Source organism: Parasteatoda tepidariorum, chromosome 3 (assembly GCF_982258835.1).
Source record: "Parasteatoda tepidariorum strain Cologne lab strain chromosome 3, Ptep-v5.0, whole genome shotgun sequence".
Taxonomy (NCBI): Eukaryota; Metazoa; Arthropoda; class Arachnida; order Araneae; family Theridiidae; genus Parasteatoda; species Parasteatoda tepidariorum.
In genome coordinates this window covers 47456599-47477657 of record NC_141757.1, presented here as the reverse complement: position 1 = coordinate 47477657, position 21059 = coordinate 47456599, and the positions used below count along the sequence as shown (strand labels likewise).

At 27.9% G+C, this 21059-nt stretch overlaps 1 protein-coding gene across 1 annotated transcript; it reads right to left on the bottom strand.

Annotated features, from left to right (window-relative positions):
• Positions 1–388: 388 nt before the first annotated feature.
• Positions 389–19726, bottom strand: LOC107447104 (uncharacterized). The gene is made up of 3 exons (XM_016061922.4): positions 19573–19726; positions 5502–5663; positions 389–2077 (listed from the first exon to the last, which is right to left on the bottom strand). Exons 1-3 carry the CDS (start codon positions 19640–19642, stop codon positions 1878–1880), a joined length of 432 nt encoding a protein of 143 aa, XP_015917408.1. The 5' UTR covers positions 19643–19726; the 3' UTR covers positions 389–1877.
• Between the last annotated feature and the right edge of the window lie 1333 nt (positions 19727–21059).

Below are 21059 nucleotides of genomic sequence, written 5' to 3'. Positions count from 1 at the left end.
CAAAGTATAGAAGTTTTTGAAAAATTATTTTAAAACGAAATAAGCTTATTTTAGCATTTATTTAGTTTAAACACATAGTGCAGATCTGGGGAAAACATTTGCTATGAAATTGAGGCTCAGTTAGCACTAGAAAATTTAATTTTTGGAGCTAAATCAAAAGTTTTTATGAAAACACTATTTTATAGATACAAATATCCAGAGATGTCAAAATGATGTATTGAATTTTAATGTTGCAGTAATTTTTTATAGCTGCAATACATAGCCTAAATACTTTATTGTGTTATGAAAATAATAGAGCGCAAGACGTGAAATGTTATTTACGAAGTTTTTACTCGTTTCGAAAAAAAATGAGAATTTTTAAAAGTGAACTAGAATAAAACCCAAAATATTAAAAAAAACATTTATTAAAAAACAAAAACATTACAAAATAAATTGTCAAATGTGTGAATATAAAACCGATCAGTCTTAAAAGGTCATTTTTTTAAATACTATGATAAGTACAAGCATGGAGATTCGAGATTGCATGTAGCACACATTCAGCACAAAAATTCAGATCAACAAAGCACACACAGTTTTGCACTCACAGCTGCAAAAGTTATGAAAAAAAGCCTTTTTTAATATTTCAGACGAATCACATTTTGCCTACATTACATATTTTACAGGTCAAGAAGATCTAAAAAATGAAAATTTACTAAAAATGCTAAAACAATTTAAATTATAAAAACATCCTAAGTAAATACAGTTTTAAGGAATAAATTTTTCAGAGATACAAATCAGTCTGACACATTTTTGTTTACAAAAGATGCATATTGAGATATATTTAAACAATAGTGATTTATGTAAAAGATTTTTCAACGACCTATCATATGAACACCAACTAAAATTAACATTTTACTCACTATATATTCACTTCGGGCAAACATTACAAAAATACATCATAAAAAACGTACGGGATATTCTCAAAACACTTCTCTTAATATATATTTTTGGAATCATAACAAAGGTAAATAAAATAATATTCGAATAGAGGAAATATTAAAGAAATAACAAATAATTTTCAAGCTCAAGAATTTTAATGATGAAATTAAAATTCTCTAAGCTAATTTATTTGATGTTAGAATATTTAAGAATCGATAATTGATTGTTGCACACTATTATGCAATTAAAGTAAGTTTTGATTGGATTAATAAAATTGTAAATTCTTTTCCATTTTTAATTTCGCAACAGACGTTCTACATATGACATTCGTGTTCATGATGCGTATTTTTGATAAGTATTCTAAAAGTATATAGCAGAAGCTGTACTTAAAAAATACCTAATCGCTCATATTTACAGACAAATGCATAAAGTTATAAGATTTTTGCGTAAAAATTTCCTCAAAAACAAGTAAATAAAATATTTTATGTAAAAAACAAACAAATCTTTTATAATTTAACGCAGTAAGAGTGAAGCGGAAATTTTTTATTACGATTATATTAAAACATAAATTTATTTTTAAGAAAAAATTACTGTACATAAATTCTTCAAACAAATAATAAATCTGCTTTAGTAGAGTTTTTAACTTTATGCATAAATTGCATCGAAATTGACACAGATTTATTCAGTTTTAACATTGAAATATTATCTTAATTCTTTACTTAGATTTAGTAAAATACTTCAATGTATTTGATAAACTTACTACTTACACTTACATTTATGCACTCTAAGAAAAAAGTTCTAATTATAATGAAGCACAACGAAACAAATTAGTTGTAAAAAAATTCCTTAAAATGTCAATATTTTTTTTTTCTCTGCAAAAATCGGAAAATTCTTTGTCGCAACTTCAGTCCAAAATTACTCACTATACTAATTCTCTTCTTTTAGAAAATTCTTACAAATTAGTGGAACATCTTCAGCAATAGTAAAGCTCCTATTGTCATAAGAAGAGCTGAGGCAGTTCTTCCCGCTGAATTGCAACCATCACCGAGACAATTGCAAACACTAGTTTTACCACCAAATCCAGTTCTGTAGTAGCAAGCTCGGGAGGGATCAAACTCTGTAGAGGCACATTGGCGTATGACCCTTTTATCGGGGACCTCTGAAACGAGGAGATAAATTCATATATTAATTAAGAAAAAGTATTATATTAATTAATAAAGTATATTTTCAACAAACCGTTATTGAGATTATTGAAGGTTAATTATCGTATTTTTTAAACAGTTGATTAATGTAAGAAAAAACAAAAATATTAAGATAAGATAAAACAAAAATAATAGAATTCGCTTTTAATCATACGTTTTCAATCACCAGTTTGAAGGTCATCTAATAAGAGCCAGACTTTTAATGTATATTTTATTCATTTTCTGAAGTAAATAGTACATTGGGCATGCATAAAATCTGAGTTAATAAATTACGCTTCATTCTAAAAAAAACTGTCGTTTCAACAGATAGTCTCGATGATCGAATCGAAAATTGAATTTTAAACGCCCGCCTTTCTTAAAATTTGATTTCTCAGGAACTTTTTAACCAGATTTCATTCAAATTTTGTATTTTGCCGCATAAAATTGCATTCTTCAAAATGACATAAAAGTTTATATATAACTTACAGTTCCTAATTTATTCGACTATATTTAAATAAATAATCAAAAATAATAAATGATTATTTTAAATTATTCTTTGCTTGCAATTATGTTTAAATAAGCGAATTTCATAATTGTGTGCAAAATTTTTTCAATTCGCTTAAAAAGTTCTCGAAATAATGGCGAAGAAGGCAAAAAGTTAAACTAACATTAAGGGGTACACATCTTGGACCACTTTCTTGATCAAGATATTGGGCTCATATTTTCCAGATAGCTGCTTCCACCTATATATTGACAGGCTGTGATAGCTTGGATGGTAGGGCCTATATCCAAGAGCGCGAGACTATGATCACCACTGGCCAAAGACATGGTGTAGTAAATGGTGACCAGTACGCGTTAAACCTGTTGGGTCATAAAGTCCTCCATGTTCCCATAACAAATCATACCTCAGGGGGTACTGAATCAGGGCTAAAGAGAATAGAAGGGCTAGTTCACTCCGCTCTTACACCTGAAGCTACGATTTCCCTCCTGATGACGTCACTGTGTCCACAGATCTCGGAGATAGCAAGCAAAGATATTATGATAACTTTGCATCTTTCTCTTTGTAAAAATAAGTTAGACTTTTTCTGGTTATTAGCTTTCAAACTTTACGTAATTAACACATTATTTCAGTTTATAAGCATAGTTCAAAAAAACTTTCTTGGCCATTATATTAAAAAAAATACCATTTTAAACTTATAAAAATGTTTTACTAGTTGGCGAAAATGACACTATAAATACTTTATTTTACAAAGTTCAGTTTAAATTTTAATTATTAAGAAAAATGAAAGCATATATCGACACTTTTTTTTATCTACATATTCTTTTATAACAATAAGTTGAGTTAAATTTAGAATCCCTGATTTTAAAATATGCCGTTAATAGCAATTTGTTCATACTTAATCATTAGGAAACATCAACCTTAAACGCTAATTACTGAAACAAAATAATAATTTAGGTTCATAATGACATTAGAAATTTTACAATTGTTTATAGATATTTAAATTTACGATGATATAATTTATAGATATTTAAATTTAAGAGAATATAATTTTTAAAAATAATCATAAATATTTAGAATAATTACATTAAAAAATATGTTGTGAAATTAGGAGAATTCCAACTATATACTATATATTTTATTTATACTTTTTATTTGCATTTTAATTTTCTTTGACTTTATCCATTTTTTAATTTTTTTCACCTGCCTTTCTTTCTGAAGTAACGAGGCGGTTTCTATTTAGATAATGAATTTTTATAAAAGTTCTTAACGACAGAATAAACGTATTGCTGTTTTATATTAACTGTGTCATTTCGGAATCCATTCTTTACATAGTTATTCATTTACTTTAGGGAACATGCGGAAAATTATATTTTTTCCTTTTGTTTTTCTATCAAAATTTTTTCAAGTTGCAATCGCGTAAACTGGCATTTCGATAATAGTTTTAAATTCTTGTAAATTCACTGCAAAAACTGAGGAAAGTTATTATAGAAAATAACAAATGGCTTAGAATATCTCGCAAAAAGAAATGCTCCAATATTAGTTAGAGCTAGTAAGGCCGAACGCTCCGTTCTTGAAGTAAAAGTGCGAGCTTTGCGCCAAAGTGACGTCATTTGAGAAAATCGTAGGATTGGCGCAGCGAGAGCTACTTCAAAGGAGTGAACCAGCCCTTCTATTCTCTTTAGCCCTGGTACTGAATAGGAGACTGGTAGTTATCTGGTTCAGGTCAAAATTACGATCTGTGGATGAATGAGTGGATGTATGAATAGCTCCACCCTTCTAACGAGCTGTGACGTGAGTGTGGCTGAAATCGTATTCTTGGTCAAAGATGGCGCCACTGAAAAGCAAAAAAAACACACCCTCTGTCTTAAATTTGCTTGGTTTCACCAAGCAGGCTTACTGGTTGGCAAGTGACACTAGAAACAATAACAACACAACAGATTTTGATGATCAGAAATCCGGACTCGTAAAAAAAAGTATGTCTATTTCAAAGAAAGTACGTTTTTGTGACTGATATCGTAACTTAAAATACCGACTACACTAACTTATTAGCATATTTTAAATCACTTCTTCGAACCATTAGTTTGAGTTCTAGTACGTGAAAATCCGATATTTAGGGGGACCAAAAGTTATTCCACTGTACATAATTTATTACTATTTAAAAAAAAAACATTAGAAAATTATCCATATTTTAAGGGATCAATCTCATAAAAAATAGAGCTACCAAGTGCACAGTTTGAAGTAATTAAGCAGAAAAATAAAGTTTCACCAAATTTCTACAACCCAAAGCTTACATCTGAATTTAACTTACAGCTACCAGCTTTAAGTGACCAGTTAATTAACAAAGTAATAATTTTTCTACAACTCAAATCCTATTGCTTTTCTATGATCTGAAGGGAATTTCGTCTCCTCAATATTATTTTGATACCTAAATGCAACGATATTTAGAAAATAAAATAGAACTTAGATATTTTTAGTATATCTCCGACTCTTCTGTGACAGAAAAAAAGCTAGCAATTTTTGAAAGAAAACTTGTTTGAATTTGTTTTATTTAATATTATTTCATTTTATATACCATCCCTTCATAAATTCAGACTTAAAAATGCTAGGGAATGGTATATTCAGCGTCTTTTATTCCAACCAAACAAAAGAGCACCGTTTTACGCTGTCACAACCATTGGTACCAGCTGTTTGTGATTCCAGTTTTATTAAGCCTAAAGGTTCCTCCGATGTCTAAAATGCCTACATGTGATTTGAATATTAATGAGTTGTTGAACTTAAATCTTTAATTCTTTTGCACCGACATCCCGGGAATTCACTAAGTTTTAAATCAAGCAGAGTTAGGATAGTTGGAAACAAAAGATTAAAAGTTTATAAGTTAGTTTTGAAGAAAAAATACTTACGCTTTAAAACTTCGAAATCCACCCACTGTTCCTGAGTCCTGCAAGTAACATTCATAGGACCTTCACAATTCATTAAGTATTTAGTGTCTTTTGGCTCTACCGTAAAACAGTCTTCTTGACCAGGCTCAGCTGAATTGCAAACTTGACATTTTAGGCAAAAAGCTACAAAGAAAAATTCATAAATTATTACCATATAAAAATAATATATGACACGCAAATAATATATTTATGGAAATCACTTTAAAAGGATTTAGGAGTCAAAACCTATCCGTCTTCAATTTGAAATCAAGATAGCAATAGAAACTTTTTCATCATTTTATGAAAAATTATTTAGCTAGCATGAACTAAGATTTTTAAAAATGTCCTTTTTTCATTATAAAAATTCTTTTACTGGAAAAATGTAATAATATTTTATATATATATCCCTTCACACTGTAAAAATTATTTTACTAGAATAAAATAAGATAATCTCTTATTTTTATGAATCTCACTTAACATTATAAAAATTGTTTAACCAGATTAAAAAACATAATAATTGTCTTAATTTTTATAAATTTGTGAAAAAATTTTTTGCTAAAAAACACAAAAATTTTTTTAAAAAAATTTATGAATCCCCTTTTATAGTTTGAACAGTATTTTACTAGAATGAAAAAAGAATAATTAGTTTAATTTCTAATAATGTCTCTTTATATCTTCACAATAAGGCAATCGAAAGTTTCTAGGTGCGGAAACCAACACATAAGGAATGCGGGTGATTTCCCTAAATATACTTTAACTGCGATTAGTGTAGGAATGACACTTAAAAACAAATGCATTAATAAGATAATATGAAAATTATTTTGTTAAAACTATTTAATTTCCATAATGTAACTAAAAAAGTATTTTATTGTTATCAAGTTTTTGGTCTTAGACGTTCCGAAAAGGCAATATTATGGGTGCAGTCACAAATTCCGCAAGCGTACATATTTTTTAAAACTGTAACACTATATACTTCTACAATACTTAAAAATGGCTGTAATTAATTCCTTACATACAATAAAACAAAAAAATGCTTCACGAAATTGGTTAACAGGACATCGTCAATAAAACCGATTTAGATGTTTACCGGTTTAGACCGAGATTTTCATGCGCAACACAGTAAAATCTCAGACAGATTTTACTGTGTAGCGCATGAAAATCTCATTTATGGGAGAAGACGGGTTCGGTTGAACCTGCTCAATTATTTTAATGTAGTTATATATTTTTACTTATTTTTTTCCATTAAAATGTTGCGCCATTAGTATTACTAATCCCATAAAAGAATTATATGACTGGGTAAAATTGAGTCATTTTTATTTCAACAAGTTGTACTTGAGGTTTGCTAAGTACATTTTTTTAACCGGTACTGAATACTTCGGTGTGCGTTGGTCTGTTCTTTTTCTTCTTTTAAAAAAATATGAATTAAAAAATTACTAACTGAGCATTTCGAAAAAAAAATAAATGCCGCGATGGCTCAAGGGATAGAGCGTTCGCCTTCTAATGAGGTGAACCAGGTTCGAATCCCCAGCAAAGGCTGGTCGAAACGAATCCGCATCCGGCTTGCACCGACCACAGTGTTAACGTGAAATATCCTCAGTGGTAGACGAATCATGGGTTAGAGTCCCTTTGCCGTAAGACTAACCGTGGGAGGTTCTCGTGGTCTTCCTCTCCTTGTAACGCAAATGCGGATTGGTTTCATTCAAAAGTCCTCCAAGAAGGTGAATTTCTCCCAATACTTAATCCAGGAGTTCCTTTGTCTTCTGGATTGGATTCAAAATTACAAGGCTACGGCGTTGAACATTAGTAGTCGTAAACCCAAAAAATTGGGCCAGCTGTTCAATGACGGTTACATAAAAAAAGAAAAAAAATAAGGAAAGGAAAGTGATTTATCTTTTTAAAAAAAAATCAAACTATATCGTCAATTTTTTAGTTAAACAAAACGTAAATCTGAATCCAATTAAATCGTGTTCCTTCAAAATAAAATGAATCGTCTAGTCAAATAAAAATAGCAGAAGTTGGAAATGAGTTGAGGTTGAGCCCGATATGAACTAGTTCCTGGACATTTCCTTTATTTATTTTTATTCTTAGGTTCATGAGATAATTTGAATGGTGGACTTGATACTTTCTACCCTAAGGGTTTCTCTATTTACGTCATATACAATCAATTGACGTCATTAAAGTATCTGCGAACATTTTATCATTATAATTTCTATAAAATAAGACTGCATTCGCAATGAGATCTCACTAAGGGACTATCATGAAACTGCCCAGGTTAAAGAAAATGCAATTATTTCATTTTTTCTTTTCTTTTCTTTTTTTTTTTTGCGTACACGAATCGAAGAATATAAACACTATCATGCTTAATTTATGCGAGGTTGTCAAGGCAAAAAAATTAACTTGTCGCTAAAAACTATTTCTATTGATGTTCAGAAAAGTTTTCAAATTGTTTAAAAATTTCAGATTTCTGAAGAAAAAAAAATGATGCTGATGATCAATTTTACTAAAACGATCCAATAAAGATAAAAGTTTTAATATCAAAATGTAACTGCTTTTCGGCTGAAAAGCATTGAGAATAATTTTGAGAATAGATTATGTATAAAAACACATTGCGCACATTAGTTTATCTGAAACATAAAAAGACTACAGCATCACTGATTTGTAAGTTTTAACAAAACAAACAGCAAAAATCAAGTAATTAATAACAAAAACCCCATTATAATCTCCAATGATAAAAGTGTTGTAAAACAAAGTATATTAGTCAGCAAACAGAATAATGCAATAGTGACTCGACATACTTCAACGAATTTTCCCGCGCTTAAGATGAAAATAAGTGTTTCAGCGAGAAAAGGAGAAATTCTATTGTTTTCCCATCAAGAAAACGGATAAAACTTCACGCTAATAACTTCGTTTAATAATACTGACATATGCATCCTTTTAAAAAAAATGGCACTGAAAGTTTGAATTTTTCAATAATAAATGTATAATAAATTAACAAATAAAAATTTTCACATCCAATGTTTAAAAAATCTATTAATACTATTTAGAAATTATGTTCCCCCTCAATTAAATTTTGTTGTACAAAAACATTTACGATTTCTATACTTTGATTTCCTATATAAGATGAATGAAAAGCCTTTCCATTTAAATATATTGTTCATAACGGAATGAAATGGAGAACTTTATTAATAATCGTTAAAATTGTTTCACTATTTCGGTAATGCACAGGTAATAGCTAAGTGAATTACCAAGATTAGAACAGTTTAAGAACCTCTGATATTAATGCATCAAAGTATTTGATAGTAACGTATCATAATGTAACAAAGTAGATAATAACGTACAAAACACATATAACATATTTAAAACCGACAAACAGGCGTTAAGGTAATATAACTGTGTATCATAATCAAAATTATCTCAGTATTGACGCTGCAAACAGTTTTTTTTAACTTCTTTTTGTTGGACTGTTTCTACTTTATTATTAAATTTTCGAGATTTTTTTTTTTATACGGAACATAAACTTTTCCTTTTCTAATACTATCTACAAGCGCTGACGAGAATATCGAATCACTTTGACTATTCAATACTTTGCATCAGAAAATACGGAATATTTATAAATTGAACATTAATCGCATGATAAATGGTAAATGATTCAAAAGTTTAATAAACGCAAGATGAATAGGAAAATACAAGATATAATATCAACTCAACCAAAAGAGAGAAAAATAATCAACTTAACCAGAAAACGGCAAGCGAAATATTATTATAACAAAGTTTTCATATTATTTATAAATAACAGAAATATATCAAGCTCAGTTGAAACCGATTTTGCATTGTTCATTGATACAGTAGAATGTTTCTTCTATTATTGATATCTTAGAGGCCAAGTGTTGTATGTATACGACAAAAAGAGGGGGGAAATGTAATTTCAGACACACATGAAGGGCTAAGGGAAATATAATGACCAGCAAATTTTTTCTACTGGTGATAATTTTACATCAAAGTGTTCTTCAGTATTTCTTACCAATAGGTACTTAACCTTAAAAGTTCCCCGAATTTCTCCTAGATACCTAACAGCCCAATACAGAGAAAGCTTATTTTACACCTGGAAATCATGTTTTTTCCACTATTTTATAAAGCGCATTAGACATTATTGCTTCATTGGCTTTTCATTCGACACTGCTTCAAGTCCTCCAATAAAGTGAATTAGATTAAATTAACAATAATTTTAAGCAAAAACTGAAAGTTTTGAACTGCTAATTAGGAATCATGTTTTAACAAAAACCATCGAAACAAGTGGTTTTATTTCTTTATACATGTTTAAGTAAACTCAGAAGATCTAAGATTTCATTTTGTGTTCTTTATCTAACTTAGAAATATGAAATAATTGAAACTATTTACTTTCCTAATACAAATTTAATAAATTGTTTATATTTAAAACTATAAATGCTTTCACTCAAAATATTGGTTTATAATGTTTATGAAAATTAATTTATCTTATGTAATAGCAAATTTTTCATTTGAACTTAGAGCACCAAGGCGCTTTCAGCGCTAATTTCTCACATAGACAATGCGAGCACCAGTTTTGCAAACCTCCTCTAGCATTCGTCCAGGAAAATCAAATAAAAGAACGAAATTGCTCTCAATAATGTTTATCATATAAATGGCAATTATAATGATATTAGGGTTGTAACAAGAAAGAAATCATTATGACGTATTTTTACATACTTAATCCAAAAATTTCGCCAAATGCTTTTTAACAACAAAACTGAAAAAGGAAGTAGATCTTCACTTAGATAATAAAACCAAGGAATTTGATGAGATACGCGATGTTGAATGATTGATGCATTCATTGAGATATTTATGTGCTCAGACGGAGGGTGATAGCTGGCTTAGTATTGGATTGGAATGTTTTTACGTCATTATCCAGCCACAGTAATATTTGGAGAATTTATTGCGCCAATTGGGGCTTTTTTTAATTGAACTAAGGCAACGTGGAAATTATCTCAATTTTAATTTGATGTTTGGCTTATATATAAAAACTAAAAAAGAGAGGAAAAAGAAACACTATACGAAAATTACAAAAAGTAACATTATAAAAAGTTTGAAGAACCGTGAGAAATAAATTTTTTCATTACTCATTATTCGTTTGGCAACAAACTCTTTATGAATTTACTTTTTACTCTCTTGAAATGCATTCGTATATATTCACGAATCGTAATTACAATGAAAATGACAATTGGCTGTATTCTTTTCAATAATGTTCATTACAGTTACATTCATTTTGAAAGGAAAAATACATGAAAAAGATTTCTTTTATATGCTTCATCATTATGCAGCGATTTCATGAATCAAACGAAAGAGTTAAATCATACTACATAGTTGTCCCAAGGTGAACTTCCATTTATAGAAGCTTTTCTATCACTTTCGCTTTTAAGCAAAAAAATTTTTTTTTAAATTTAAATATTTTTTTCGCTGCATTAATTAAAAATACGATGATTTTACAAAATGGCAATTTTTTTTAATAATTAGAATATTCGTGCTTTTAAATGGAAAGAAATTCCTATAAAAAAATTATAAATTAAATAAAATCTTCCGGTATTGTGGTGTCATATGGTTAAAAACGACTGCTTTCCGAGCAATTTTTATATTGGAAAATGTTTTAATAGAATTTTCTCGAATTAAGCTTTCTCGGATAATAGTATTTCACAGGTTTTAAGATCTCCAACATATGTTTAAAGTTTGCTTTTATACAACTGAACTGTGTGGAACAAAATAATGAAAAGCACTTTTTCAAAGGTAACATACGCATTAATTTTGATATTTTAAATGGTGACAATCAAAAATTTAACTAAGATTTTCAAGTCAAACTTATCTCTTTGAAGAATCACTAAACTTTATTACTTCACAAAAATACGTTAAGTTAAAATATATTTTTGTTCAATATAAACCATATTGAACATATATTTAAGTTCAAGAAGTATAACAGTATGGTCCAACTTGGTACCCTTTTAAAGTTTCAGCTAAGTTGAACTAATTTGCTGCAAATTGCAACCCTAAAATTTTTAACTACGTGCAAGATTCTATTTTAAGTGCACTGTATTCGTCTTCAAAAATAGACAAATATTGATCTCTATTACAGTGGTTCCCAATTTTCTACTACTACTGAACTCTAAATAATCAAGATTCTTTCCACGAAACCCTTAGATTGTAAAAAAGTTCCTTAACAGCTATGAATAAAGTAACAAAAAAAAAGACTATTAATTATTTTCAAAATTTTAAACTTGATAATGAAGAGCAGCGATATCTCAGTGAGGTGACCCAGGTTCGATCGGTTGGTCGATTCGAATTCTGCTCCCGGCTCACATCGACCACAGTGCTGTCATGAAATATCCTCAGTGGTAGAAGGATCATGGTTTAGAATTTCCATTGCCTTTCGGGATAACCGTGAGAGGTTTTCATTATTTTCCTCTTCACGTGTAGCAAATGCGGGTTAGTTGCATCGAAAAGTCCTCCACAAAAGCTAGTTTGACCCAATGCTTGATCCAGGAGATTGGGTTTAAAATTACAAGGCAACGGAGTTGAACATAGAGCAACAGAACTTGAACATAGAGCAACAGAACTTGAACATAGAGCAACAGAACTTGAACATAGAGCAACAGAACTTGAACATAGAGCGACAGAGCTTAAACAACAGAACTCAAAATAGTTTCGGCTGTTCAATAACGGTTATAAAATAAAATAAAATGTGAAGAGTAAAGTATTTTAATATTGTGAACATGTTCTTGGTGTATGCATATGCTGAAAATGAGTAAAATAAGCTGTATAATGGTTTTCAAAAAAGAATTGTTTTAAAGGTTGAGAATTGTTATCAGAGAAACATAATTCTTCATTCTTAGATTTATTTTATTTTGAACTGAAAATCTCGATGAGAAATACTCATGGAATTTTTATAAATGCAAATTATTTTTATAATTTATTCAATATATTGTTATTTAAAGTAAATAATTTCACATAAATAACCGAAATATTGAATAAATTACGGAATCCTAACTCTCGAAACCCCTCTAATTCTTCAACGGAACCACCCATTACTTTTTATTTAGAAATTTTTCGCTCATTGTATTCTTTTCTTCGTGGACACATTCCAATATGAAATCCAATGAACTCATAATCAGATCAGTTATTTACATTATCATACAATATTTGATCTCATCTTGTCATCACTTCTTAACTGTTTTTATCAGTTAAATAACTCACATATTTTTCAAAAACTTTTTCCTTTCACCATTTAATGGCATCTCAAAATTATTTCGTTCAGTTTAAGATACAGGAGAGAATACTCGTATAAACTTTCCTTCATTCACGGGAATAAAATATGTTTTCGGACTTATTTTTTCCTGGAAAAAGTTTCACCACTTTAGCTAAAGGACAAATGACTTTTTTAATAATAGTGTCATCCATCAGTGAAATATCTCCAACTTTATATTAAAATTCCTTAACATTTCTTGTAAATTATCTTAGTTGGCCCAGGTATTTAATGCAGAATTGTTTTTTTATATCATGACATAGCTTATATTTATAACCATGTCTTCCTCTGAGCTTTTTAGCATCTATTTGATATAAAACTGGAACACATGTTTTCTTTTACGTCTTGCAAAAACATTGCAGGTATTAATGACGCAAAGTCACCTACATCTTCTCTTAGGTAGGTTACAGGATGAGATTCAATAATGTCTTCAGACTCATTGACGAATGTAACCAATTTTACGGGCTTCAATTTCCACCAATTCCGGCCCTTAGATTATGACTTTTCCTGCATAATTATTTATGGGGAAATAGTTTTCTTTATTTCTTGTAAATTCATCGAAAGCGGGCCTTATTTTAGTCGTAGATTGGTCCTTAAAAACGGGATGATGCGATAAAACGTGTTCATTTTTAATATCCGTTGAACGCAAAATTTCTTCATTGAATTCCTCAGATATCCAATCATTAAACACTTTTTCGTTGTCATACTTCTTCCCACTTCTTTCTAAAGACTTTACACAGCTGGCGATTCTTTTTTTCAGCTTAAAATACTGTAATTAGACAACAGAAGTGATCTTGAATCCATGCAAACTCACTATGTATCTTCCATCGGCATCTCTCGTAATAGTGATTAGTAAAATAGTCCTTCGCAGTTTTTTCTTGATCTTATCTTGCTATTTTTTCCCCATTTTCACCAGGGTCACGAATTCGTATAACGTCAATTTCCCACTAATCTGTGAGCTTGACACTAGTAGAATGTAAACACAATAAAATATTTGATTTCAGATCTTCGCCAGATTTTCCCATATCTGTCCATCCTAATTTGGTATATATAGGTAACAAGCCATAGGCCGAGCTTTTAAATTCTTCAGTAAACAACTTATAGGCACAATTAGCATTTAATAAGACATGCATTTTATTAAAATCGTTGCTATATAAACAATAGTTTTCATTAAAGGTGATATCACAATGCATCAAATCTTTTCGATTTACTTATAATATTACATTGAAATTGAAGCACACATTCTATGATGAAGTACTTCTAATTTCAGATTACAATTATTATATTAACCAGAATGATTCAATATTTCTTTGTTCTCCAAACCATTAAATAATCCATGAGTTATGATTTCCTCGCCAACATATTTTAAGCACATTACTTCGGCAGCGTATTTACAGACATAAGATTTTTGGCTGCCAGTGACAATAATAATTCTCACCAAATTCGTTATATCTTTTACCTTAATTCGCACAGTTAAAGTTAGTAGAAGAACTTCATTATTATTAAAATTGTTATTCAAAACAGAGTATCCGCCGTCTGTTCTCCTTGCAGTTAGAGATTAAAATTTATTATTAAACAAATACTGGAAGTATAAATATTTTTTAAAATATACTACTAATTGTCAAAACAAAGCGCAATTAGAGATAAGTGAGTGTAGAAATTACTTATAATTTAAAAGGACACATCACTGTAAAATTTAAAAAATAATAATAATAATAAAATAAAGAATACTGTTTAAACTTATAAGAAAGTTGAAATTGTGCTTGCGAAAAAATTATAGGATGCTTTATAAATGATACACGATGTATATTTATTAAATTTCAAATTACATAAACAAAAAAAATTACATTTTTTAAAATTTATTTTGCTTTAGTGAATCGAGTGAAAATTGAACACTAAACCTACTACAATGTTGCATTGCCTGGGCTCATAAAAACTTACAAAAACTGATAATAAGGCCAAAGTGGCGATTTTTTTAAAAATTAGTAAATTTTAAAATATTTAAGTTATTTGTCTGTTCTAAAGCGCAGATAATTCTTCACGGCAAAATTATATTTATAGTTTAAAATCATAACATTAATCGAAAAATAGCGTTTCATAAACATGAAAATATGGTAATTTCTCACATAACACTACAGTGGTAGTGAGGGGAGTACACTAATTACCTGAATAAATACATTTAAACATTTTTTTAAAAATTCAAGCTTGTTTTTATAATCATGTAGTACAATATGCACATTTTTTAAAAAAAAAATTTAATCTTTAGTGAAATTTTTAGAAGAAAAAAAGATTCAAATACATCTATTAAGTAAAAATGTACAAAATAGAGATAGTAGGTATATTTTATCAATTGGCATACTACATTTGCCATAATTGTCATACAACCTGTAGCACTTTTAAATATCATTTAATGAAGAGTTGCTATGAATTAAAAAAATGTTTAGAAAAAGAGTACTATTGATCTTTTTTATCACGTATTCATTTGTGAATGCTTATTTGCTCCCTTAATGTTATATTCCTATAACATACTTAAAATATCTTATCAGCACAATTACGCTGTTTATTTAAAGATCTTGTACTACTTGTTAACTTCCAGATTCGTAATCAACAGAAAGTTAATTTCCCTCGCAAGAATATTCTATATGTTTTTAACATCTTTGCTTTTAGTGACTAAGATATTTATTTACTTAGTTTTTTTTTAACTAAACCATTTTCAAACATTGTAACAAAGTAAACATTTGTTAACGGGATGTGAAACTTAACAACTCTATTTTTAGTAACCATGACGAAGAGAATTTAATTGCATTTGTTGAACAAAGTAAAAAAAGCCTAATTTTCTATTTCTAAAATAGCAACAAAATGTTTTAAACGCCAAGTAGCACATTTGTTCTTCAATCGAAAGAAAAAAAATATTTTAACTTTACTACACGTGGTTAGAACACGAGAGATAGCAGTTTCTAAAGTAATACAACTTACACCTTAACAGAACAGTAATTGTACTTCGATTGATCAAATTTAATATTTTTAAAGAATTTCATGTTTCTATTTGATTTGTTGCGTGTTTTAAATCCTATTGTTCTTTTATCAATTGCGATAAATTTTATATTAAGCAAACTGCCTATTTCACAGTATATTATTAATATTTATTAAGTATTGTTTTAAACAGACAAAAGAGTATACTTCAATGATTTTGTAATTTACTTATGAAACATTCATTTTGCTGACGTTTATATAAAATTTTATACTAAAAGATTTGCAAATTAAATTTTAAATTAAATATTAATGCTTTAAGTTACAGATTTAAATTATTTCGAATTTGTTCATTTCTCGTATTGAAATGGTTCGTAACGTTTTATCATTCAATGTGTAAATTAAATGAATATAAATGAAATTTAAAGAACAATATTTAATAGATAAGGAAAAAGTAAAAATTTGAGGTGTATATATGCTAATTTTCGTGGTGAAATAAAATGTTGCTTAAGCATTTACGCTTAATGTTGCATGTTTTTCTAAAAGTAAGGTTTTCCGTTTAACATTTCAAAAAGGAATTAAATTTTTAAACTAAAATAATTTACCTTTTCTAAAGGATTTCTCTTAACAAATGGGAAAGGGGATAAAAAAAACTTTTCACTGACCTTGTATCAAATATCAAAATTTTTTTTTGTTTATTATTTATTTTCATTTACTCATTATTGAAATCAGTTTTTTTTTATTTTCAGGGAAAATGCTTTCATTTTCAATTAAACGAAATTCAGAATTATAATATAGAAAGTGATGTAATTATTTTCCGAATTCATCAACAGTTTGGATTACGATCAACGGAGCATAAAGGAAATTGACGAAGCATTTCTTAAACATGTTCCACTTCTTTCAGCTCATTAACTTCACAAAATGCTAACAAAAAATCCCAGGTTTGCTGAATGACTTCAGCAATCTCTTGTAAATAAAAATGAGATATTTTGTATCTAAAGAATACAATGAGTATTCATACTTATACAAAATTCATTGAAAGTTTTCAAACTTTAAGTGGGAATTTTTGAGTTATTGTGGATTTTGGATTTTTTGCTGTAATTGTGGATTTAACATCCAAGAATTTTAAGATGTGTAATTCTACGAATTCAAAGAACTCTCACATTGGTTCAGGACGTTGCATTCTATTATAATATAATATGATTAATAATATGAAATATTTAATTATAATATGAGTTTACTTAAGTTATTCTTTAAGAAATTGTTGATTATTATGTACAGCGTAAAAAGAACACCTTATAGAATCAAGCACGCAAGAAATCTAAGAATTCTCTCACTGGTTCAGAACGTTTAATATTTAATTATAATATTAGTTGACTTTGATTATTCTCTAAGAAATTGATTATTATGTATGGCTTAATATGGATTAAAAAGTTGTAGAATTAAACATCCAAGAATTTTAAAGTGCGTAAGTATATGAATTCAAAGAATTCTTTCAGTTCAGAATGCTAAGTATCAATTATTATATGAGTTTACTCTGATTATTCTCATAAGGAATTATTGATTAGTATGGTTGACTAAAAAAGAAGCAAAGAAAACAGGTTGCAACAATCACAGCAAATTTGCTTATTTGTCAGTCTAAAATTCTATGCTACCTAAATTCTACGTATTTTAATTCTTAAATTCTATGTGCATTATTTTTTAAAATAGTTTTATTGTTGTATGTATGAATTGAGTAGGAAGTATCTTTCCCACAAGTGGGTTTGTTTAAAAAAACAAAACATGAATGGTAAATTATTGATTATCAACTAGTAGAAATGATGGAAGAGAAACAAACAAAAAAAAAAAAAAAAAAACTTAAGAATAAAAAAATAAATGGCAAAAACAGGTTCTAATTTCTTTCTCACCCTTTTGAGCTCTGTTTCCTTAAAGGAAAATAATAAAAGAGGTCGACGAGTCAACAAGTACTACTACAACTAATTGATCCCGTTATTCACTAACATGATTTCATAGAGTGGAAATGACATGCCTGTTAGAATTTGCGATTTCTTTAGAAAAATTTACAGTTCGTTTTTGTCGTTTGCACTTACCCTTTAGTTTTAACATAAGAAAACATTAGACAGTCTAAATATTACATTTAGAAAGAAAAAAAAAACTTTGAAGGTTATACAAAAGATTAAAAAAACATAGAATTATTAGATAGAATTAGATATTTTACAATTCAGTGTGACTATAATTAAAATTTAATGATTTCAAAAACATTTTATATGATAAAGAGAAAAAAACGTCTTCGAGAAGATTCAAAGTTTGTAAAATTATCAGAATTCATTTTACAATTAAAAAATATTATAATGGCAAAGCTTAGCGTAAAAGAACACTAAATAAATATGTAAGCAAATGAACTGCCATAGTTTGTAAAAAATTTGTTGCTTAAACTTAACGTAATAAAAGTTATTCATGTTTAAAATTATAAATGCAAAAATAAATTCCGATTTCATTAAAAACTTTTTTCCGAAAATATTTATCCTAAAAAACAAATGAAATTTTTTAAACAAAAATCAATTTATAAATTTTTTATTCTTTTAAAGCTGTTTAAAATAAATATAATGTACTTAAATCAATTTTAATCACAGACCAATCTATTATAAAAATTGCATTACAATTACAATAAATTATAGTACTCATTATACATTTTTTATTCACAAACAAAAAATGTACATTATGGTTCGATTAAAATATTTTAATTAAATGATACAAGCAATAAAACTGTTACTTTCTTTCAAAAAGGTATCATTATTAAGAACCAAATTATCATTTTATCTGACTTATTCTATGATTAACTTTAAAAAAAAAATCAATATTTGTCTCAATTTTCTGGATTCCCCTAGCTTTATCAATCATCCACTTTAAATTAAATGAAATAAAAAAAAATTTAAAAAAATTAAGCATTATGTTTTGCTTTTATCCTTTTTAAAAAAAAATCTATTCTTAAATATTTTAAGTATATTTTCAATTTAAATTAAGTATTCTAGAAAACGTAATTTGTTTCACAATATTATATTGAAGTTTATAAATTGTGTATATTTAAAAAGATGTACATTGCCGAGTGCATTACAGCAAATAAAATAGAATCAATAAAAAAAAAATTAAATGCATAGTTATGAAGTGAAGAGGAATGTCTGAAAAAACGTTTCTTACGAAACGATGCTCTCAATTTATTATTTTATATATTTATTATTTTATAAATACTTTAAAATTAAATTTAAAAATTAAATAACATTTATTCTAAAACATTCTTCTAAAATATTTTCGGAATTATAAGTATATGTATTTAGAAAAATCCAATACAAGGAAGAGAAGAAGTCTGATTTAAAAAAGAGAGTGTTTCTTAAATTGCTTTATCGAAAAATTATATATTTTTTTGTTAAAATACTCTATATTTGTTGATATTCATTCATATTTTACAAATTATTTTTCAATTTGTCTTTTGTTTCATCATAAATTATTCTCAAATATTTAAGTAGAGAAAAAGTTATTTCTTTTAGTGCTTTATCAAAAAATTATATTTTCTCCTTCAAAATATACGTATCAACAAATTATATTTTTTAATATTCTATGTATATTTTAAAAATTAATCATAATTTTCTCTCCTATTCAAATACTTTGAGAGTTATGATTTTCTGAATATTTCGAGTTAAAATTCATCAACCAAGAAAAACACACAATTTTATTTAAATAATAGTTATGCACATAAAAAAGAATAAAAATTCATCTTACCGCTATTGCTCAAAGTAATGACGAGAAAAATTGTCAACAAGTTGTTTTTTAAATACATAGTTAAATGCATTTTGAATAAATACTGAGTATTTAAGAACGTGAGTACAAAAGCAACGCGTGTGTGCCTTACAACAGATCTAATGCATAACGAAGTGAAAAAGAACGACAGGAAAAAAGAATGTTGCTTACAAAGGGTTGCACTTATCAACGAATTAAATTTATGCCGCCAATTAGGGAGATAGCTGAGCCAATATTACTGCTGAGTAAAGCGATAGTTGAGTGATTTTTTTTTTCAAATTCAAAATCCTTGGGATTATTGCATAATGGTGTTGGTAAAATGCTTGGGTGAATACGATATACTCAACGCTTAAACGATTTGGATAAAAAAAAAAAAAAACATTTATTTTTAGTTATGAATTTTCTATTGTGTGAATTGATGCAGTTTTCATCGTTCTTCACATTATTTCATAGCGAAATTTTATCGTTCTTTCTTCGAACCTAACTCTACTTCCACATATATATATATTTAAATTTATGGTTAGTTATGTAAACTTACAAATTATTACTGAAAAATATTTGTTTCGCAGAAGTTTTCTTGGCATGGCCTTATTTAATTAAAAAAATAATTATAATTCACGAAGGTCATAATAAAAGAATATGATAATTATTTTGAGCAAACGATATTATATAAAAATAATTTTAGGAATCTTTTTCCAGCTTTTAATGTTTATTTTTAAATTAAATATGTTACTTTAAGTTACGTTACGTAAACAACCAATACACATCAATAACTTTTTCATAGTTGAAAGTTCGATTCAGGTAATGTTAATTTATTTTTATAAATATGTCGCAGTAACTGACTCGCTATTCAAAATATATTATACAAATTTATCTAACTCGTTTACCCTAATTATTCTGATAATAAACAATCCATTACAATTACTTACTTTTTTGTATATTTTTATAAATGTACTGATCACAGAAGCATTTTTTTCAACTTTTTAAATAATGTTAAACAAAATTGTTGTATCATGTTAAAAATCTGCAATTCGACTGTTAATTCACACCTGTAACAATTTAAACGAAATAATTTTTTAATAAAATTTGCAACTTAAAAGTCAGACTTATGGAGTGACATTAATTGAGCGGTTCGAAATTAAAACATTCAAAAACTACTGCCTATAAATTTTTTATGTAAATTTTGCAAGAAATTACAGACATTTGAATTTAGTTTAAGACATGTTCGATATGCTAGCCAGTATTGACTATGATGTCGTGCAGACGAATTGCAAATTCTTTAAAACTCGTTGTCGAGGCACCAATATTATCGTAATCCTTCTGAATGGCAATTTTGAGCTCAGAGATAGTTTTGATGATATATGCTATATATCTGAAATTAGTCCTTACTATAGCCCAAAGTCTCAAAGGTTAAGATTAGGAGAATGAGGTCACCTTAGACAATCGATATATGATTAGAACAAGAATAA